This window comes from Polypterus senegalus, chromosome 1, assembly GCF_016835505.1.
Source record: "Polypterus senegalus isolate Bchr_013 chromosome 1, ASM1683550v1, whole genome shotgun sequence".
Lineage (NCBI taxonomy): Eukaryota > Metazoa > Chordata > Cladistia > Polypteriformes > Polypteridae > Polypterus > Polypterus senegalus.
In genome coordinates, this window is record NC_053154.1 from 253,319,984 (window position 1) to 253,344,317 (window position 24,334).

At 38.1% G+C, this 24,334-nt stretch overlaps 1 protein-coding gene across 3 annotated transcripts in view; it reads left to right on the top strand.

Moving 5' to 3' along the window:
- Positions 1-376: 376 nt before the first annotated feature.
- The window catches only part of LOC120540867 (poly [ADP-ribose] polymerase tankyrase-2), a 92,932-nt gene continuing 68,974 nt past the window's right edge, over positions 377-24,334 (top strand). For 2 of the 3 annotated variants that reach the window (XM_039771993.1, XM_039772012.1), the window contains exons 1-3: positions 377-1,109; positions 13,353-13,577; positions 16,488-16,583. In XM_039771993.1, coding sequence (XP_039627927.1) covers positions 896-1,109; positions 13,353-13,577; positions 16,488-16,583 — 535 coding nt within the window. In that variant the 5' untranslated portion in view covers positions 377-895. The remainder of the gene's footprint in view (positions 1,110-13,352; positions 13,578-16,487; positions 16,584-24,334) is intronic. The other variant, XM_039772002.1, reaches the window with a different exon arrangement.

Genomic DNA, 24,334 nt, shown 5'->3' on the forward strand with positions numbered 1-24,334 from the left:
TATATAAGATTTTCTTGTTATTTACGATGAAAAGGTGTCGCATTATTATCTGTACATTTCTTTCGAGAAAACTGAACATATTAGATATCTATTTTCGATTTATTTATAGAAGCTCATACTGTCACTGCAAATAATACACATGCTATACATATTTTATCATTTGTTAAAACAAAACAAACTGTAGAAATTAATTGAGAAATCATAAAGTTACAACTGATTTTACCATAAAAAAATTCAGCATGTCTATAGCTCCGAGTTTAAAAAGCGGATCTGGACCGCTCCAATATGGCGAAAGCATGGCCGTATTGCCTCTAATATGACCAGAAGTCAATGCGGCTTCTATGTGGGATGTCTACGCAGCATTTGGATTGCTTCCTTTGAGGACTGGTAGTCTAACCGCGTTGGTCAACTGTTTCGGATCTGGTTGCACCACCGCGTCATGTGATGCGGCCAAGCGCGCCGCCTCGCTCAGGTAGAACGCTGAGCTTGGAGGAAAAGCGCTTTCTATTATGAGTGGATTTTTACTTTTAAATTACCGATGTGTTTATCGTATATGGGACTGTAATTATGACGCAGAAGGACTGTGAGGAAATAAAAAGGATTAATAAACTATTCTTCAGGCTACGAATCTTCTTCTACGCTTGTTTCAGTGGCTGACCGGAGTAGCAATTAATCCGCCTGAGATTGATTTTCCCCCAATCTTAACGTGTGAGGCATTTACATTTTCTATTCCACACTGAGCTGCCCACCGCAGCTCATTTTTCATTCTTTAGTCCATGCTCTCTTCACGTCGGTAATTATTGGGCGCTGTCCTTTACACCGGCTTGCATCGGTACGTGAGCCGGCGGACCCACGATCTCACTTTGTTGGTGAGTATCTCACTGCAGATTCGGGGATGTCGGCCCGGCGGTGTCCGGGTGCTCTGACTACCAGTTTGGGCTTGCCTCTCACGGGCGGAGAGGCAACAGTGAGCGGAGAGCCGTCAAGGGAACTGTTCGAGGCCTGCCGGAACGGAGACGTGGAGCGAGTGAAGAAACTAGTGAACTCCGAAAATGTGAATAGCAGGGACACGGCTGGCCGGAAATCTACACCCCTTCACTTCGCTGCAGGTAAACACATGTAGGCCTCAGGATTGGGCAGGTTTTTAATGGTGTGTAGCGGTCTGAACTGTTCGTAAGTTAGAAAATAACAAATAGAAACTGATTTGCTAATGTCTTGAGTTGTCATGGCACGAGATTGTAACCGTTGACTAAACATACATTTACAATGCCATTTAGTGAGAAGTCGAGCAAAATTACACCTTTTATTGACTGACTAAAAAGATTACAATATGCAAGCTTTCTAGACAACTCGGACCCCTCATATTGTAATCTTTATAGAGAGCCGATAAAAGGTGTCATTTTACTTGACTTCTCACTACATTTGTAATGGCTTCAACACCCTAGTGCCATTTATAAAGAATTCCAGCCCGTTTCCAGTATTGGTTCTTATATATAACATTGGCTGACGGCTTTTATTCTAATTAGTTTAGATTTTAGTCCTGCGTCACTAAGTTTTAGTCCTTTAGTATTTCAGAACAAAGAGATTACAAGTTATTAAATTTAGTATCAGTATGTGTTGCACGCAAGAGGGTAGCCGCTTGGCAAGATCAATGAAGGAAACGTCCTGGGATTTAAGTAATCTAGTTAAGGTTCTCACGGAGAGCTTATCCCAGCAACATACCTTTATGTTGTAGGACCCAAAAACTGATTTACATGGGACCTATTTTTATAATCGAATAAGGTAAAGCACACGTCTTTCGGATGTTGCTGAAAAAATTGAACTGCTGAGAGAAAAACCCATGCAGAAATAGTAAACACTCAAGTTAATAACGACCTGACACTGGTTAGATTGGAATATGTTTTTATTTATTATTGGTTCTGTGAGGCAGCAGTGCTCGGTGAAGAGCTCTTAATTTAAAACATCTGATGAGAGCACACAATCATTGCAACAGTGCATTAGTCCTTTAGCGGTGGATTTGAGTTATATTTTGACTTGTGTCTGAATGTTTGACTTGCAAAAAAGAAAGTACTGGACAGCATACAGAGAGTGGAAGTTCATATTTTAATGATACTCAAACATAAATGAATATTTCAGTGTTGTAGCAGTCTATACGTAAAAACAAAAGCCAACTTGAACAAAATACAAAAAACTACATTTTTAAATTAATAAACACTGGACATTTTTAATTGTTAGAAGACAGATGCGTAGACAGAGTTTAGACATCAAGAAGACTGAATACAAGACTGTATTCGATAGAGCTACTGAAAAACGTTAAATCTGTTACGCCCCATCTGCAGTACTCAAAAGTCATTGCAGTAAAAGATGAAGAACAAGTTGTGTTGAAAATGCAGTGATTGCAGAATAGCGGGCTAACTGCTAGAACATGTAAATTGGAACATTAGCTTGGCTTGTCCTCACTGCAATACTCATACATTATCAGTCTGGCCCTACTGTAACATCTATAGAAACATTTTATTTGTCTGAATGAGTACAAATATCAGTTGTAAGTCACAAGCTTACAGACTCCATTTTAGTTACACTGTTACTCCGCCAAGTTACTTCAGTTGCTTGTTTTTGAGCACATTTATATTATGTTTATGTCAGTAACATGGCAGTGTTGGCAGTCTTTACTTTGGAAAGGGTCTTGTCATGTCTATCAGGGTTTATGTATAGGGATAAATTGTTTTTACTTCTTTAGAGTTGTGCCACAATTCTTTGAAAATAGATATCTGTAATCCTCTTTGTATTAAATTGAAAACATTAACAAGACAACAAATGTGATTTTTTTCTCTGTCATTTCTTGGTTTTTTTTCTGTTTTTCTAAATACCCGCTCATTTGAAATTTAATGCCACATTTATTTGAAAAGTTGGGATGGGGTGTTTTTACTGCTGTGTTATTTTCTTTTTAATAACCCTTAGTAATTATTTGGAAAGTAAAAAAGCTTTTTTTTTGTTTTGAAAAAGAAATACCTTTCTAACCTTTTCTGTCTTTGATGCTAGTGTTTAGCTTTTTAGCTGTCTTGGGACTTTTATCATAAGTTGTTCTTAGTAATGTGACAATTGTTTTCAGTGGGTGATGCATCTGGAGTTTAGGCATCCCCAGCCTAGCAGCCACACTCTCAGATTACAAACTTGTAACATATAGAATGTGGCTTGGCAAGTGCCTCATTAAATGTATTCTGGGGCATCCCTGGAAAAAGGCAGCATATGTTGCTCCAAAATAAATATATATATATTCTTCTGTGTTAATGGTTCCTTCACAGCTGTACAAGTCACCCATGCCATAGACAAAACACAGTATAGTATATATGCATGGCTTCTAACATACCCCCATATTATGACGGAAGCTGGCTTTTGTATGGTACATTGACAGCAATCAAGATATCCTTTTCCTTCTTTGGCTCAGAGAACACACCATCCATTATTTACATAAACATTTTGAAAGGTTGAGTCATTAGACCACAGCATGTTTCCATGATGTTTTAACCCATTTCAGATACATTTGAGCCTAGAGAAGGCAACCACGTTTCTGGATGTTGTTGACATATGGCTTGTGCTGTGCATAAACTTTGTTAACTTAAATTTGTGTCTGCAATGATGAATGTTGTTTATTGGAAACAGTTTTCCTAAGTATTCCTGAGCTGCTGCTCTTACAGCCATCACAGAGGCATTAAGGTTTTTAATGCAGTATCTTATGAAGATGGACAACTGCAGTCATTTAGTATTGGTGTTTGGCCTTACTTTTTATGATTGGAGAGTTCTCCAACACATAGGGACACGTGACAATAATTTAGTTGTACTTGTTTTTCTTTAGAAGTTATTTCCACGTATGTCAAATTTTAAGTGACACTTCAGGGGTGCGGAAATCCAGTGCCCGACTCGTCCGACACAGGTAAATTGACTTTTGGGCAAGCGTGTTTTTCTGGTTTCAGTTGTCCACGGACAAGTGCAATTTTCTGGAGAAAAAGGAATTATATGTGATGTGCAGGGCTCATTTTTACCACCACAGTAATCCCTCCTCGATCACGGGGGGTTGCATTCCAGAACCCCTCGCGAAAGGTGAAAATCCACGAAGTAAAAACCATATGTTTATATGGTTATTTTTATATATTTTAAGCCCTTATAAACTCTCCCACACTATTATAAACATTTCCCGCACAGTTATACAGCATAAACCCTTTGTATTCTCTTAGATATTAGGTAAGATTCGTTGAAATTCTGTATGTAAACACACTGTTTATATACAGTAAAACCTAAATATTATTTTAAAGACATCGAGCACCTCCGATATCACATATGTTACAGCCATTACGACAGACAGGCCACCAGCAATAAATACGTAATATGCAAGAAAAATTGTATACAGTAAAATGTGTGTACAGTGACGCTAAAGGTATGTACACGTACTAAGTACTGTATGTAGAAAATTAATTATGGTTACTCACCAACAATGACATGACGACTTGTCCGATAACGATGAGTTTAATTTTACTGCACAACAAAGGAGGGCGTTGCAGCTTTTCTAAAGAAGCTACTTCAGGTGACTGTGTAGCACTGCTGTTGTTCTTCTTCCTGCAGCCTTCAATCCAAATCCCTAAAGCAGATTCCATCCAGACTACCGCCTTATTACGTCCACTTACAACTCATTTTGCGCCCTGGTTAAAAGACACTGCAGCCGTAGATCTTATCTTCATTTCCTCCTTTTTAAATAAAAATAATCGTGGACTCATTGATGCCGTAATGGTGTCCTACAGCGGTGTAGCTGTTGCCTTCCTTCAACATATCCAAAACGTTTACCTTTTCGGCAATCGTTAGCATCTTCTGTTGGCACTTGGGCACGGCCCATGAAGCAGAAGCAGAAGCAGTAGCAGGAGCAGATCGTTTTGGAGCCATAATGAAAGGCTTGGCTATGCACAAAGATAAACACAAAAGAGCACAAAAGTTAACTCTTTACACAGCGAAACACGTTGATGCTGTATGAGTGAGGCGAAACTTCCTGGTTAACGCAGCGGAATCGAATTCAGCGCTCTGTCGCTGAGCCAATCAGCACACAGGAACTTAAATGCACGCTCTGATTGGGTAGCTTCTCAGCCATTCGCCAATAGCGTCCCTTGTATGAAATCAACTGGGCAAACCAACTGAGGAAGCATGTACCAGAAGTTAAAAGACCCATTGTCCACAGAAACCCGTGAAGCAGCGAAAAATCTGCGTTATATATTTAGATATGCTTACATATAAAATCTGCGATAGAGTGAAGCCGCGAAAGTCAAAGCGCGATGTAGTGAGGGATTACTGTACTTTCAAATTTTAAACATTTGGGTGCGTACTTCATGCGGAAACAGTCTACTTAGGCATGTTCTTCGTGTCTCAAATTGGTCTTCAATATTGTTTACAAAATGACGGCTGATTTTTCAAAGGGGAAGCACTCTTACATTCTTACATAAGTATTTTACCCTACTATTTACACGCTTGGAGATACGGTCATTTTTTTCATACCAACATTAGGATGTAATCTGATAATTTTTCATTACAATCGATAACTTTTATATATTTTTGATAAAATTCATTGTTTCTACATAAAATTGCGGTCATTTTACTTACAGTGCAAATGTTTTCACCACATAACAAAGCTTGTTAGGCAGTTAATATTTCCTGAAATTTGTGATTTTTGCGTAGGTTGTGATATATTGAGGAGTTAAGAAATTTATTTCGTGACATCAGTTTTGATGAGCTGTCTATAGATCGTTTTTTGATTAGAGAATTTTTCAAATTAAACAATTTGGTTTCAGGCTGTCAGTTTATTAAAAATAAAGAAAACATTCTAACGGTTTCCAAATGTTATGAAATATCTATAAAAATCTTCACTTAGACGCGATTTCTTTTTTCCTGTCAACATCGGTAATATTTACTTCTTTGGTAAATCAGTCCAGGGACCGTGCAGTTTAACTCAAGCAGAAATGAACAGCATTCAGCCCATGTTGTCTGAGATGGTAAAGATTCTTGCGGGAGAAGATGTTGCGAGACAAAAGCTGAAGAACATGGCAGAAAATGAATCAGGACAGTCTTCTGTTATGTAACTGTAATATGCGAAACAGAACTAGTGTAGCTATAATAAAGGCATTGTTTATTAGTGAGTTAAAATGATAAGGGAATCTTTTATATAATGATCTAGAGCAAGGTGGCAAAATACTACTTCCTGAAAGATCTTTTTTCAGTTTTCAAATGGAAGGCAGTTTTGGTATCAATAAAAGAGATCAGAAAAAAAAAACTATTTTTCACTTTTGTCATTTGTTCATGGGCAAGTAAATTTAACTGGCGAACAAGTGGATTTTCTAAGTTTACTTGTCTGTGGACAAGTAAAAAAAAAAAAGATTTCCACACCCCTGCACTTTTTAAAATAGTAAGAGTGGAAGAAATCTTTAAGAATGAAATTACTTACAATTAAAGAATAAGTATATTTAACTTAGAGTAGAATGAGATGCCTTTCGTGCAGTTTATCATAAAATCCAGTTCACCTCCATAAATGTCATTTAACAGTAATCTGCTGATTTTAGGGTAGTACCTTGTTTGCACAGTTTGACAGTGCCATTAGATTAAAATATAAAGGAATACTTTGGCCCCTGAGTAAGATTTCTTTTTATAATTAAATCTGTCAGCCAGGCTAGATCACCCTTGAATTTGAAATAAGGTATCTGTGAAATAAACATACAAGGCACATTAATGATGTTACCTGAGGCAATAATTCCGACTGTAGTATTATATATTACAATTTACAGTACTGTGTAGTTGACTAAATATGTGTTAAAAACTACATATTCTAATGCTATGTGACACTAACACAGTCTATTAATGTGCTTTCACGATCACTTTTTTTTTTTTTTTTAAACCTTCACTTAGACTTAACAACACTTGGTTTTCTGCACTGATTACATTCTGATTTTAATTAGCTGAAAAAATACAAACATGTAATGCTCAACATCCTTTTTTATTTATGTTTCAATTTATTTGACATTTTTCTAATGCAATATTTGACCTTTTTCTGTACAACAGCTCAGTACTGTGTAATGTGTTGCCTAAATTAATGTGAGGTACAATAGACACCTGCTGTTTTACAAGTGAATGTGAGTTTTTGCCTTTAAATACATTATTGTGCAAAAGTTTTGGGCAAGTGTGAAAAATGCTGTAAACTAAGAATGTTTACACAAATAGAAGTGTTAATAGTTTATTTGTATCAATTAACAATGCAAAGTGAGTGAACAGAGAGAATTCTAAATCAAATCAATATTTGGTGTGACTACACTTTGCCTTCAAAACAGTATCATTTCTTCTAGAAACACTTGCAAACTGTTTTTCAAGGAATTCAGCAGGTAGGTTGTTTCAGACATCTTGGAGAATTAACTACAGATCTTCTGTGTATGTTGGCTCACTTAAATCCTTCTGTCTCTTCAAGTAATCCCAGTCACACTCAATGATGTTGAGATCAGGGCTGTGCGCGGCCCATAACATTACTTATAGGACTCCTTGTTCCTCTTTATGCTGAAGATTGTCCTTAATAACATTGGCTGTACGTTTGGTGTTGTTATCCTACTGCAGAATAAATTTGGGGCAAATGTGATGCCTCCCTGATAATATTGCATGATGGATAAGTATATGCTTGTATTTCTTAGCATTGATGACACCTTTAATCCTGACAAAATCCCCAACTCCATTTGTACAAATGCAGCCCCAAACTTGCAAGGACACTTCACCATGCTTTACTGTTGCATGTAGACACTCATTATTGTACCACTCTCCAGCCCTTCGATGAACAAAAGATTATAAAGAAAGGCAGAAAACTGCCTTCTGCTCTAGCCACATAATTCAGATTTTGAGTCATCAGTTCAGAGCACCTGCTGCCATTTTTCTGCACCCCGGTACTTTTGTTTTCATGCATAGTTGAGTTGCTTGACCTTGTTTCCATGTTGGAGGTATGGCTTTTTGGTCGCAATTCTTCCATGAAGGACCTCTTCTGGCCAGACTCTGGACAGTAGATGGGTGTACCTGGGTCCCACTGGTTTCTGCCAGTTCTCAGCTGATGGCTGTGCTGGACATCTTCTGATTTCAAAGGGAAGTAAGCATGATTTGCCCTTTTTTTTTTTGCTGCACTAAGTTTCCTTGGCCAGCCGCTGCAAATATGGTCCTCAGTGTTGCCCATCTGTTTGTGCTTTTTCAAAAGAACTTGAACAGCACATCTTGAAACCCCAGTCTGGTTTGAAATCTTTTCCTGGAAGAGACCTTGCTGATGTAGTGTAACTATCTTGTGTCTTGTTGCTGTGCTCAGTCTTACCATGGTATATGACCTGTGACATGAAACTGTCTTCCACAACCTCACCTTGGTAGCAGAGTTATTCCTCACCCAGTTTTAAACCTCCTACATTCATGTTTCTGTTTCACTGTTGCAGCCTACATATGAAAATGATGATCATTAGCACCTGTTTGGTATAAATGCTTTATCATACACTTTACTATAATCCTACAAAATCCCTGACTTTGTACCAGTGTACCTATAAGAATTGATGCTGGTTTGAAGGCAAAGTGTAATCGCATCAAATATTAGTTGGATTTAGATTTTTCTTCTGTTAGCTTATTTTGCAGTTTGTAAATTGCTAAAAATAAAAATTAGAATTTATATTTGTGAAAGAATTCTTACTTTACAGCGTCTTTTCACACCTATCCTATGAATAGGATCTGTCTAAATTTTAGATGTATTTTTAAAGAGATGTAATATGAGTATTAGAATGGATTTGTTGTAATCCAGTAAAATCTGAAAGAACCCAAATGCCTAATTATTTCATCTTGTTTCAAGTTGTTCTGTTGACATCATTATGTTAATAAGTCCATTATTAATCAATATTTTATGTTTAACAGTTTTGTCTTGTTTGTCTTCTGTTATTTTAGTTGTGGTTTTTCATATCTGCCCACATTAAAGGAATACAGTCTGCTATGGGGGAAAAAGTCTGCTCTGTACTTCTTTATATAGTTTCTCCATTTTACAAGAGCAGCACAGAGTGTTATTAATTTGGACCCCCAAGTACTTGTAGCAGTACAACACTTCTACATCCACTACCTGAATGGTGATATGGCTTAGAGGCTATTTGGTGCAGCCAGTTGTTGATAATAGATTCCAGACAATGTGTTTTCAACGTGACAACTATAGTCTCTCATCTTCCATGTCAATGCACCCCACAAGTGCAGAATCATCAAAACATTTCTGCAAGTGACTTGACCTGATGTTATATTTACTGTCTGAGGTGTACAGAGCAAAGGTATAAGGAGACAGGACTATTCCTTGTGGTGCTCCAGCGTTGCTCACATCTATATCAGAGACTCAGTCCTTGGGTCTCACAAACTTCGGTCTACTGGACAGATAGTCCATTAGGACACCATAATCTCATCCACCTCCATATCTCTAGGTTTACCCCTTAACAGGGATGGATGGATGGTATTGAAGGCACTGGAGAATTAAGAAAAAAAAAGTAATCCTTGCAGTTGTGTTTGCTTTTCCCAGGTGAGAACAAGTTTTGTCGAGCAGATAGATAATTGCATCCTCCACTCCAGAAAGGCAAACTTCAGTGCGTCCGGGTGGTGTACAACAAGATGACTCAGTCCAGGACCAGCCTCTCAGAGATCTTCATTTTGTGATGCATGTCACTGGTCTGTAGTCATTAGGTAAAGAGGTACCTGCATTCTCCGGAACAGGAACAATGCAGAATATTTTTCATGACAGCGGCACTTTTTAAAGCCTTAATGACAGACTGAACAGGTGACAGAGGATACCACAAAGTTGGTCAGCAGAGGTTTTAAGAACTTGAGGACTGACTCCTGGTCGTACAGCTTTTCCTTTGTGTAGTTCTTCAGTTATTTCCTCACTTGTGGATAGCCCATTCTGATGGTCAGAGGTGGACTCGTTACTGACCATTCTGGTTGAAGTAGTAGCAGTTGTGGGAATTGTTATTGGAAGAAAGTTGCTGTGGAAGGGAAAATCCATTAACAAATCCATTCCTGGTGTTTGCTTTTTGCAAATCTTCTTCTAGCACCTGAGCCCTGGATTGCTAGAACCAAGGTATCAACTCTCATTCCATTCAAAACATCTTTCGTATTAATCTGAGTTTTCTAGTTTAGCTTTGTGAGCTTACTTACCTTCACTTTAGTTTTTTCCTCAGTGCTCACTGAGCATCCTTCAGAGCTTCTTTGTCACCATATTTGAATCCTCTTTTTGTCTCATTCAGGAGACTTTTTTATCTCCTTAGTAATTTAGGGCTTGTTGTTTGCAAGGGCGAGTACTTTTTGAGAATTTGAGAAAAAATTAAAGGTAATCCATTGGGCCCCAAAGTTGCCTTCACTAGTCATTATTTAACAGGGCCTCGTCTCCTTTTATTACTTTAGTTAAAAATCTAGCATCATTCTTTCAGTGTTCTTTAATACAGATTTTCAATTTGAGAACTTGTACCGAGAATGGAAATAATCAAGGGGAAAGGGTAATTGTGCTCACCAGATTCTGCTTGATATTGGTAATAATTTAACAGGTATTACTGTAATTATCATGCTAAAACTTTACAGTTAACTCTAAATCTGTTTTTGTAACCATTTTGTTAAGATTGTAACATTTGCTATTGTAAGATTTTTGTATTTTCATCATTAGCTAGTTTTTTTTCTTTTTAAATTTCTCCCAACTTTTAACACATCTTGGCTGAAATTATTCTTGTAAGTTTTGCAATAATCATTTACTTCTGCGCTCCTGTTAAACAGTCTTTGTTCTGCAGCTTTCAAGGTTTCTTATACAAGTAATCACACTTTATTGCTGTGTACAAATTAAGATTGTTAATGAAAATTAATGAATTTGCATTCAAAAGCCAAATGAATGACACAAATTCTGTGTTTGCAGATTCCTATTTAGCAATGAAGTATACTGTTTGTCCTGCTACTTGCGTGCTTCAGCAAGTGCATGTCTCTGTTAACACATTACATGTAATTTTAATACGAAGATGTTGCTTCCTTTGAAGCATTGAAACTATATATAACTATATAGTGAATATAAAACATATACTCTATCTATATTACTTTTATTTTTGTATTAACAAATGGTGCAACTCATGTCATTGCCAGTATAGAAAAAACAATTATAGTGTAAAGTTGTAGTGTGATAATGACAGTAATACCTGTTTGTTTGAGTCTTTCTTTGCTTTTTCCTGTGTTAGCATGGCTAGTTGTCCCATGTCCCACAGTTCTATATGAATAACTGTGTATGCGTATGGGGTCCCCCTCCTTCGTGACCCTGAACTTTATATACCTGTTAGAAAGTGGACGGATATGCTTATTACACTCACTCACATTCATTTATGGGAACATGCAGTACACAATTGAAAGTGATTTTTATCTCCTCTTATAATTTGCTTGAGAATGTAAGTTAAATGATTACTGCTCATTTCATTAATAGTTGTTTTGCTCCCAAAGTATGCACATATCTGTTTCAGAACTAATTCCATAATCGGTTAAAGTGGTAATAATGCAACCGTATGTGTGTCTGTATGTTTTGCTTTTTTAGCAATTCCTGCACTTGCATGGATAATTTTGTTTTGTCTTGAACATGTCTTCTGTTGTTTTTGTTTTTCCAGATGTAATGAGTGCGGTGCTGTATCATCAAAACTGAGCCATTTTTATATGTAGCTTGTACTGTTAGGTTTTCTGAGCTTGGGTATCTAATTAGTACAGAAGTAGCATTTTTTATAATGTCCCTAGTTTGCTGAATCTTTGACTTTAGTAAATTAGTCCTTTTTCTGAAACAATTTAAGTACTGCTGACTTAAATTAAACATTTTTTTTCTTTTGGTTGGATGAATGTATTGCTTTTTTGAATTTTTTTTTAATAAAAAGAGAGAAAACTGAACAGATGAAACTGACTCATTTGGAGGTGATTTTTTTTCCAGCAGTTAAGTCCAGATAGTCATTTTCAAAGATCTAATGAGGTGTAAAATGTTAATTTGTATACTTTAAAAAATGCCCTTGGATTTCATTCAGTGGGGGCAAAAAATGGCCACTTTCAAAGCTACCCTGGCTTTTATCAGTCTGTTGTGTTAATGATGTACTTGTTTTAGCTGTCAGTAAATAATAATAGCACACCTTTAGTTTACAAACTGTTGCTTGTAGGATGTATGTGTAACAAGCACCTATTTAAATTGCACCATGAGTATAGGGACTCCTCAGGCTTCCTACTCTTTGCTGTTCTCCTGGATCTACAATTGTATTGATTCTATTTTTTGTTCTACAACTATTTTAGCCTAACTTCAAGATTATCTGATTTTCTGTTATATTTCAAAATTCTGTCGCCTATTTTTTGTTCACTATGTACTCTATTTTACTCTTTTATGTGAATTGATTTTTGTAAATTGCATTAGATCAATACATCTGCTAACTAATGACAATTGATTTTTATAACTCAACATTTAGTACTGCATATTTAATAATTACATTTGTAAAATGTACAGCCTTGTTTGTAAAATGAGAAGGCTGCAGAGACATTGTGATCTAACCCATTGCAGTAAAATGTACAGTATCTGCTGGAACCAAAAACGAATCTACTTTATATAAAATCTTTGAACAACTCCAAGCATTTTACCAGTTTTCCTCCTCACAGTTCTAGCACCACAACTAATTTGTGCAGTATGCAGATTGAGACACAGTCATTCTCCATTTTTTCTTTTGATTATCTCAGTTTGTGGAATTGAAAATTCTCTCCTTGGCATGAAATGTAAGACAACCTTTAAGGCACTTCCCTATCATCTAAAGTTTAGAAAGCTATGTGGTGTCCTACTTCTTTAATTGAAAATGAGGTCCTATTGAGCAGCACACATTTTCTGAAAGGGGAAACGTTTAATTTTCATTGATTTCATTTATAGCAATAAAATATATGCAACCAAAATGTGGTGCTATTTGGAGACATTCAGATTTTTCAGTTTTCATTTTTTATACTGAATCTGTTATACACATTAGAAGTATGGTTAAGAATGTGGTAGCCTTACCAGCATATAAACAGTAAGTGAAATAAAAAGTTATAGAGGGGATCAGTGGCCAAGTATTCCTTGACAAAAGTTCTTCAATTAAGAATATTTTCTGTGCGAGTGTGTAATTGATAATGAGGTCTTGTCAATTATAAGATATTGACCAATTTCAATTCAAAATTTCAGTTGAGCAGATGTTCCCAATATTATTAAATGCAGAGTTTTGTATGTTATATTTAGCAGAATATCTTAATTGCTTTTCTCATTGTTTCAGGATTTGGTCGGAAGGATGTTGTTGATTATTTACTTCAGAGTGGTGCTAATGTCCATGCACGTGATGATGGAGGCCTTATCTCACTTCATAATGCTTGCTCTTTTGGACATGCTGAAGTTGTGAGTCTGTTGTTACGACATGGGGCTGACCCAAATTCAAGAGACAACTGGAACTACACACCTCTACATGAGGCTGCAATCAAGGGAAAGATTGATGTCTGCATAGGTAAGACTTTTAATTTGTTTTTAGGTACCTAAATATGAATTATAGCTACATTTCTTAGATTTATTATTTATTTTGAATGTCAATGTTTTATGAACTATGAAATCATTAAAATTAATGGTAAATAATCTTATGAAAATAGTGGGCAGATTTTCAAAAGTGAAATTTTCCAAAATAATAACACTATTAATCTTTATAAAGAAATGTATTATTGTCATAAGTTTTTAATTAAATGTAAATGATTATTAAAGTAAACTAACCACTTTTAAAAAGTATTGTAGACATTTACAGTTAAATTAAAATTAAGAAGTGTGAATGGTTAGTTTTTTTTTTTTTATATTTTATGTTCTTTTTCTTGTAGTTTCTTATGCCATGTAGGGTCATTGTACAGTAAGCACATACAGGAAAGTATATTAGGTACACCTATATAGAGGCATGCTGTGCCACCATTTGCCTTCAGTGCAGCAAGGATTTTTCCAGCCTTGGATTATACAAGGTGCCCAATGTGCTTTTTAGAAATCTTGTACCTTGCAGAAATTATTGCATTGTGTTGATGTTGCACAGTGCTGCATGGCTGCATAGTCTGAAAATAGCCTTTTCAACTCCATCACTTGATAGAGTTGAGATTCAGAGACTGTGCAAACCACTGAGGTAATGTGAACTTACTGTCATGTTCCTAGGACTATTCAGTGATAATACGTGCCTTGTGACATTGTGCATTATCATGCTTGATGTTTCTGTATGATTGTTGGTAAGCTGTAGTTGCATAGGAATTAATTTTGTTAGCAGTGATGTTCAGCCATGCCTTGCCTTTAGTAGATTAGGGGCCTTAATGTGTACCAGGACATTGCCACCACTTGCTTGTTCCTAATAAACTATCAGCTCAGTGTATTTGCCAATCAGTGTGCTTAAGAGAAGAAGTGCAGATTGTACACCAGCTTGGTAACTGAAGTCCAAGAACAATGATTTTTTTTGTTTAGGTGACCCCTTTAAACCAGACATTATTTTACTCATGTTTCTCTCAAAAATTAACTAAAACTGAACATTTCAATTGTTGGTATATCTGCTTGTCAGACTAGAGTTGTTTGTTTTTTTTTTTTTCCTGAGCTATGTGATGGTTTGTTCACAAGCAGATGTGTCCTGAAGGTTACTAGACTATCAATGGTTGTTTTCCTGTTCTCTTGCTGGTGTGGAAAGTAAGAGCCACAGGAAATTTGGCTAGCATTCTGTTTGGTCTCAATTACCTGCTGACCTTTTCTCTACAGACATGAGGGTTTCCTAAACCCCCTAAACACACATGTTCAGCTCTAGGTACTCTTGCAGGCCTTATTGCTGCTGACTAAGGCATGGCTGAGATACTTGCAGAGTAAGCATCTACACTACTTCTCTCCGTTTTACAGTGAAGCCTAGAGAGTTCTACATTTGAGTTTGGATTTGTTTGTAATACCAGCTTAAAAGACATGCAGGTTAGGTGCATTGGCGATCCTAAATTGTCCCTAGTGTGTGCTTGGGGGTGTGTGTGCGTGCGTGTGTGTGTGTGTGTGTATATATATATATATATATATATATAAATCATACAAGCATTATTAAAAGAAGTAACATAAAATGTTTAAAGAAAACTGTCTGTATATGTTTTTTAGTTTCTGATCCAAATATTTAATTATTTTTGTGACTTTTTTTGTACACAATTACATTCATCTAAATCTGCTTCTCCCAGGGTGTACTCACACTAGGCACATTTGTTCCGTACCATGCCCAAGCATGATTGTCCCGCTCTCTACTCCCCTGCTGGCCGGCACTTACACTGCGATTAACGTTCCAAGCCCGGGCACACTTTCATCATCACCATGAGACAGTGTAAAGCCAAAACAAGATCCAAACATGGAGTAACAGCATGTATGTCAAAATGATTTTACTTATTTTGTGGTTTTTTTTGGAGGCGTGTAGGGCAGTATAATGCTCCATTCTCTTACTGATTTACTGAGTGTGCAGCCAAACATTTTGCTGTTAATCATGCTTGCATGTACGTGAAGATTTGTACTGAAACAAATAATGTTAAGGAATTACTTTGCAGGTTTTCTTGCCAACTACAATTCACGTTCATGTTTAAAGTGAGAATAAAAACCAGTTTTTAACTGAAATGGTATCAAATGAAATGAGAATTGCACTATCTTACTTGTTGCATCATTGACGTCATGTCTGTTTTTTTGTACTCCGGGACGTTCAGCAATCACACTGTTCCCAAATGCTACTGAACCATGCTCAGGCCTGCCTTTTCCCAGTGGGCCAGGGCATGGTACAGTTGGCCCAGCATGTAGCGATCACACTAGTCAAACGAACTAGACTTTGTGGGATTACATGCGGACAAATATGCTCAAGCACGAAACGAATGGCCAGATTGAGTACACCCTCATTTTCAAGTTTTGTGTGAATAACGTTTCTTTGAACAACATTTTTGGCATTGTATTAAGTTCATTATTTTAAGAAGTGAAACATCATTGTTCATTTCAGGCAGTGGCACAATTTAAAAAAAAAATAAAATAAAGAAAGAAATGTCTATCACATACTCCTTGTCAAATGTTTCTTTGCAACATTGCTAATACTTGCTGCAGGGTTGGCATTATATGTTTTTCATTTTTGGTTTTTCATCAGGCTGAACAAATCTCCCAAATGACACATTTTATTAACTTGTTTTTGCTTAATAGGATGACATTTAAGTATGGTCTTTGCACAGATTGATCAATTATATGTTAAAATATTAACAATAAAACAACCTGCTGACCATGTAATAAGAATGAAAAGTTGCCATCTTCTTGCTGATCTTTCATATTAAATGATTGACTGGTGCTTCTCCCAAAATACAAGACCATTTATAAAAAGTATTTAAATGAAATGTTGTTGTTTATTTTGTAGTTCTTTTACAACATGGTGCAGATCCAACAATTCGCAATACAGATGGAAGAACTGCATTAGATCTGGCAGAGCCATCCGCTAAAGCAGTACTCACTGGTAAGAAGTTATTGTTAATTATTCCTCAATTATAATCGCCGATGAACTCATATACCTGATTCACTCTTGTGCATATACAGAGAGAAAAGAAATACTGGAATAATTTCCTGTAACATTTTTTTTTTTTTTTTAATTTCCTGTCACATGCAGATATTGTGTTGAGACATGTGACATTTGTTGTGATTGTTCTGTTAGTATGATGCCCGTTTTTCCAATTTATTTTCTAATGAATTTTTTATTGAAGTCAGAAACAAATAGTATGGCAAATAAAAAAGGAAAAAAAGACATTATGTATGGATTTTAAGAAGCCCCACTGGTACCCAATGTGTCAATTTCAAAATCACGGTTTCATTGTCAGCCATGGATCATGGAGATAGTGTTTTCCCATTTATTGATTATAGGTTAAGGTACCCCATTGATCTTTGCAGCTGACAGTTCTAATAAAGCAAGGTTGTAAAAAGAGGACTTCCAAACCGAGAAAGTGACAAGCTCGAGATTCTTACTATTGGAATCTATTATAGATAGATAGATACTTTAATAACTTTTGACTGCTATTGTGGTCAATGAGATGCTGTGCTGGTAGCGAAGGGAGAGAGTAGAGAAATCTGTCAGAAGTAGAGTGGTAGGAGAACAAGATACAGAACCAGAAACAATATTAATTAGAATCCCTGAAATCTACGAAAAAATGCGTAGTCACTCATTCACTATCCATTCTCTCCCAGCCACATTACAGCACCCTTGCCACTTTCCCTTTAACCACCTATGCTTCTCTCTCATTCCTCTCTGGAGAGCCTGGTATCTCTGAGCTCAATGGTTCAAGCTGAAATCACTCACTTCACCCATCATTCCTGCTGGTGGTACTCATTTCTATAGCCAGCTTAACAGTAGAATCCCTGAAGTCTACGAAAAAACTCGTAATCCCAGGCCACCTTAAACTCTTTTGCGCCTCTCCGTCAGTGTCTTTTGTTTTGTAAATGTGTCAATCAGCACAAGCAGCCTGCTATCCCATCCCCCCACTGACGGAGCTGAGTCCGTCGCAAAATTCTCAGAGCTCAAGTCTCTTTATCTGGAAGTGAGGTGCCTGGAGTTGTATAGGGTAAATATATCGTTATTTGGAATACTTACATTTCATGTGTGTTCCATGTCTGCAATGATTTGTTTAAGTGCAGGATGGCATGAAATGTGAGGCAAGAAATACTGAATGTATACCTAAAGCAGAAACTTTTTCCATATCGTGATAATAATGACATGAAGTTTATAATATATGAAGACATTTTAGTCCAAATATCAAATAAACGTGTGCTTTTATTCAAGAATATAACCTAAGGAAAAAAAAAAACCATTTGATTTATATGTGGGCGGCACAGTGGCACAGTTGCCTAGCTGCCTCGCAGTTAGGAGACACGAATTTACTTCCCGGGTCCTCCCTGCATGGAGTTTTCATTTCTCCCCGTGTCTGCGTGGGTTTCCTCTGGGTACTCCGGTTTCCTCTCACAATCCAAAGACATGCAGGTTATGTGCATTGGTGATTCTAAATTGTCCCTTGTCTGTGCTTGGTGTGTGTGTGTGCGTGCGTGCCCTGCTGTGGGCTGGCGCCCTGCCTAGGGTTTGTTTCCTGCCTTGCGCCCTGTGTTGGCTGGGATTGACTCCATTAGACCCCCGTGACCCTGTAGTTAGGATATAGCGGGTTGGATAATGGATGGATGATTTACATCTTGCAGTCAGTGAGTTAAAAACCCAAGCTCAAATGTCAATTAACAGGAAATTGATACGTATTCTTGAATGGTGCAGGGGTAAGATCTGCTGCCTTATAACCCAAGGGTACTGGGTTCGAGTTTGGGTGCTCCATGTTTTGAGTAGTGAGCCGTATTACTATAATATAATAAAAACATACATTCTTGTCACTTGAATTTTTTGTTATTCAGTTTTATTTTTGAATAAAAGCACAGTTGTTTCATTATATCTTTGCTAAAGTGTTTATTTTATATTCCAGTATCGATTTGAATGAGATCGATCTGTCTCTGCCTCTCTCACACGCACACACATTCACATATGAAAACATCACTATTTGAAAACGCTATGCCATTTGAACATGAGTTGTCAGTTGAACATTTTTTTTTCTGTTCAATCTTGCTCACGTATTGAAGTGAGTTTAGCTGCAGGTGGAAGTCCCATTTTACTTATGATGCCAAGCAGAGTTGTGTTTTGGTGCAGGTCTATTAGCCAGCAGAAGCGCTGTGAAGAAACTATCTGTTGTTACGGTTCTGCCTTTGTCCAGAAACTGCTCCATAAGCTTTATGACCACAGACTCAAAGTCTCTGCCTTGAGTTGTAACTCAAAACACAGTTCTAAACAAAACATTGCCAGATCTCCGAGATCATAGCAAATCTTTCATTTTTCACATGTTTTGCATGGGTGTCTTTGTTGTCAAAAAATGGAGATAAATGCCATCAACACGGAGTGGGATAGGCAACTTCATTGTACCACATGAATGTCACTGACAGAATAAAACTGAATAATAAAAAAAAAAAAGCTAATTTTTACAAGTAGCCAAAATTTACACTGGGTGTTACAGAATCAAGTAAAATGTATGTTTTTATTAAATTGTAGTAATAGCAGCTTATTACTCAAAACGCTGAGCACCTGGCCTCAAATCCGGAACCTTTGGGTTATAAGACAGTAGTTCTTGCCTCTGCACCTTTAAGGTGGCCCGGGATTACAAATTTTTTCGTGGGCTTCAGGGATTCTAGTGTTAAGTACATTCCTCCGCAGCACTTTGACCATGTGTGTGCTTAATCTCATGTAGGAAGGAGGCAACAGGGAAAGAGCAATTGCTAAGCAATGGTAAGAGCGTGCTACCTTGGTTTAACATTATTCTGTCCAAAAAAGCACAACAGATGTTAATAATGCTTTTTTTTCTTGTCTCTATATATGAAAATATACAGCATATAACATTTTAAAAAAAGTTCCCCTCCACAGTGATCTATATGAGGACAATAGAATATAATTGATTTTACTGGTGTGTTGTGCATTACAGTACCTGTGTTGCATCATTGCAGAATAAGCCCAAGTAAATGTATACATGTGAATGATGCCTTAATGTTTCAATGAACACATTCATCATCTTTTCTTGACAATGACAGAGCTTAATAAGAAACATAAAATTTACAATTACTGTCATATTAAAAATAAAGTTTTCCAGCAGACTAGAAACTAGTTTGGTCTTTCCATCTACAGCTAACATGCACACCAAGATACTGAATTTATAATTAACAAGCTATTGTTTGTAGTGAGAGTAAAGGAAGTAACCTCAGCCGAAAGCACTTATTACAGTATTTGAAAGCTGAATAGTTTTTAGCTTATTTAATTTGTGTATGAAAGTTTAGTAATTTACTGTGGAAAAAGCACATTAAATCTCAACGTGGACTTCAATGCTGCATACGAATTTAAACCCACTTTTGTGTTTATTTAGGGAATATTTCAAGTATATACAGTAGTTGGTGTGACAGCCCATCTACATACATTTAAGAACCACCACCTCCAGAGCTAAATTTATTTAGTCAAAACTGTGTAGCCAGTTAAGCTTCATGGGACGTAATCAAAATGGAGAACAGATTGAGGTGAAATGCGTAACATGTTTAATCTATCCTTTAAACCTCTCAGCTATTTCAGAAAAGCAGTGTCTGTGTCTTCTAACATGTCCCACATGTAATAGTGTGTAAAAACCAAAGTGTTCCAAAATACATAAGTTAAAAAATAAAAACTCTGGATAATTCCATCCTTTCTAAGCTTATCTAGTTTCTACTCGCTTTTCAGTAGAGAATGACCTTATAATATGGCATATTAAGCAAATACAATAATAGCAGTATTTATTATAATAATAAGGATATTTTATACTAGTATTGCTAATTACAATAGTATTAATAATGACAACAATAGTAATAGTCATTGGTTAAGGCATTAGCCCCTTAACCTGTTTGGGTGATTTGGGAGATTCATTTGTTATATCAGAATTTACCATATCTGTTAGTAGAGCATACACATATGAAAACTCTGTCTGCCTTTTTGTTGTAGAAGAGTGTCGGCTATGAACAACAACAGATTTTGAAGCTCCATATACTGTATTTTATTAACATTGTGAATGCTAGTGCCTGTTTCAGCAACTTTGGATGTAAGGTTTTTTTTGTTGTGTTAAAACCAAAATAGAAAACCACCTCTTTCTGTTCATAATATAATGGATTTCTGGACATAGGTCTGCTTTTTCATCCCCATAGCTGTGTAGCGGACATAAAAAACTCAGAAGTTTCACATCGACTTTGACTGTTACTTATGTATTTTTCCGGTGGGGATCCCAGGAATGCATCCAGCCTTGGCCCGACTCACACACACACACACACACACACACACACACACTCCCACTCCCTCACAGAGACAATAAAGCAACCGGTAATAAAAGAGAAATTGAAGACTGTATTGAACAATAATGAACAAAATATGACTACACAAACTAAAACGATCCCACCCCGGTTCCCTTTATGGCGATATATAATAAACACAAATTCAACAGTAACAAACAACTAACAAAAACCTCATGCGATGAAGTCCAGAAAAATGGCAACTGATGTAATGAAATAATGGAGGTACATAATCCAGAGGTCAGCACGATGTATGTGAATGTAAAGGTCAGTCCTACCGGTATTTCCTGATGAGTTGATGACGTGTGACTGGAATCAGGAGCGCTCCTTTCTTTGCAGGTCGACAATAAATCCTCATACAGTCCTCAGGCAGCAGGAAGACACCAGACAGTCCATACACCCAAAATGGGAGATGATCCAGGACAAACAAAAATTTACAGGTAGCAAATGGAAAGGCATAGAGACAGGCAACTCAAGACACAAAACATAAAAGACTTACCTTTCTCCTCTGTAGAACGGGCCTCCTTTTAAATCTCGCACCGGCCTTCTTGTCCCCATCAGCCCCTGCACCCTCAGCAGATGACCAGTCAGAGCCATTGCAGGGACTGCTGGGAATTGAAGTTTTCACTCCCCATTAGCTCCACTACAATCCCCACCCCCAGGCCATGGTGTACGTCCGAACAAAGCTTTAAGGTTAGAGATGTTGTAGGTGTCTTCCTTTTTGGTCCCTGGCAATCCTCACTTTACCAAATAGGTTACAGGACCTTTTTTTGTATTATCTCAGCCAGGCCAAACCATTTTGGAGCCAGTTTTGTTGTGAATTTGTCAGAGGCTTTGGAGAGGGGATAAGGCGTGATCCGGACTTTCTCCCAAACCGACAATTGTACAGGCTTATGTCTCTGCTGGGCTATAACCTCCTCTCCTTCATCCTTTGTGTAATTTGCTGTATAGTTTGTAGATGATTGTGAATCAAGGTGTCTGGTTTAGGTGGATTGTGATTGAGTATTGTTTCCAGAAGGCCCTTAAGTTGTCTGCCTAACGCTAACGATCCAGGGGTCTCACCTGTAACCTCATGCACTGCCGTGTTCAATGCAAATTGGAGCTCAGGCAGTCACTTAGTCTAATCCTGATTGTGTTCTCCGATGAAGGATACAATCATTGTCTTCAGGGTCCGGTTCACCCACTCAGTGCGATTAGATTGGGGGTGGTATGCTGTCATCTCCAGGTGAACCCATTATCTCCAAAACTCTTCAGCCCCATAGCCGATAAATTGCGGGCCCCAGTCTATGATGATGTTCTTTGGCACCCCACATCGGGTCAATATCTCGTCCTTCAGGGTGGAGCATATCTTCTTGGCTATGGCATTAGCCATGGGGAATAGCTCCACCCATCAGGTAAAATAGTCCACAACCACCATCAGGTAAGTCTTCTGGTCCTCACTGGTAGCAAATGGCTCCATTAGGTCCATGCCTAGGCTCTCCCCTGGGGTAAAGATGGTTACTGGCTGTCCAGAGGAAAGACCAAATGGGGTTTTGCATTTCTGAAAGGTGGTACAAGTCTGGACATGGGGCCAGATGTCTTTTTGTATTGTCGTCCTCCATGCCACCTCCTGGATTTCGAACAGTGTCTTTGTGCGTTCAAGGTGACCACTGATCGGGCTGTCATGGTAATATTGTGGGAACTTGGGTACATGTGTCTTGGGCACTACCAACTGATAATGGTAACCCTGATCTTTTGTTGGTACACAGCCCCTTGAAGTTCCCTATAATATATGCGATCAGGCCTCCTTCCTATGCCTTCTCTCAGTCTCTGACATACAGTAATAGCAGCTTGAGATTGAACAATGTCCTGCATGCATGTTCAAAGGAAGACCAGGCCAAGGGTTAGAGACCGATTATGCACATACCACCAGTGCAGGCTCATGCACCCGTGATAGAGCATCAGGCACAACATTTGCACAGCCCTTTAGATAGCACACCTTGAATGTAAACTGTTGGAGGCATAGTACCCAACTGGCTAGCCCAGATGTGATCTTAGGGAAATTGAATGCCCAGGTCAAAGCCCGATGGTCAGTATAGATTTCAAATGATGTCCCCTCTAGATAGTGGCACCACTTCTCCACGGCCACACGACAGAGAGGCTTTCCTTCTCTGTGGTGGAATAATTCTACTTGGTACCCTTTAGTGACTGAGGCGTAGACCACCACCCTCTCCTCCCCTTCACCTATTTGTGAGAGGATGGTGCCAAGCCCGAGGTCGCTCATATCAGTGTGGACCTGAAAGATGAAGGATGGATCACGCTGTTCCAGGACTGGTGGTAATGTAAGTGCCATCTTGAGTCTCTCGAAGGAATCCTGGCATGCAGGTGATCACTCCCAGGGAGATCCCTTCCTCAGCAGCTGGAACAACAGGGCAGTGATGTCAGCAAACCCATGGACAAATTTGTGGAGCCACCCAGCAATCCCCAGGAAGCACTGGAGACTTTAAACCTCCTAGGGCTCTGGGTAGTTCAAGATGGGCTTCATTTTTTTCAGGTCCACCCGGACCCCATCTGCCTACACGACATGACTGAGGAAGGTCAGATGGTCTTGTAGAATCTACACTTCTTGGTGTTGAGAGAAAGGTGAGCCTTGTCTAGTCTCTGGAAGGTTGAACTGAGGTCCTTGAGATGTTGGACAGATGAGAAAAAAACAATGATGTAATCTATATACACAAAGCAGATCTTCCTAATGAGTCCCCGGATGACCTGCACCATCAGTCATTGGAATGATGCCCTAACGTTTTTAAGTCCAAATGACATCATCCAAAACTGGAACAACCCCTCCGGTGTGATAACGGTGGTCTTCTCAATGCTCCCCATCCTCACCTGCCAATACCCGGACTTCAAATCTAGGGAGCTGAACACTGCAGCCCCAGGCAAAGACTCCCAAGATATAATTTACGAGGGCCATGGGGTATGCATCATCTAAGGTCTTTTTGTTCAGCTCCCTATAGTCTACATATAATTGGTACGTCCCATTGGCCTTTAGAACAAGCACTGCAGGGCTAGCCTACAGTAAGTTGGAAGGGTCGATGATCACATCCGCCAATATCTGGTCGACCCACTCCTTGATTATTCCCCTTTTCAGAGGTGACACTCTGCAAGCTCTGTGTCAAACCGAGACTGGGTGGACTGTGGATGTTGTGACACACCACCTCATTCCGACCCAGTTTGTCCATCCACACAGAGTGCCATCTCTTAAGCAGTGGCAGTGTTAGCTTTTATTATGCAATTGGTATAAGTTTTTGTATTACAGTGATACCTTGGAATCCGAACTTAATCTGAGCCAGAACTCCG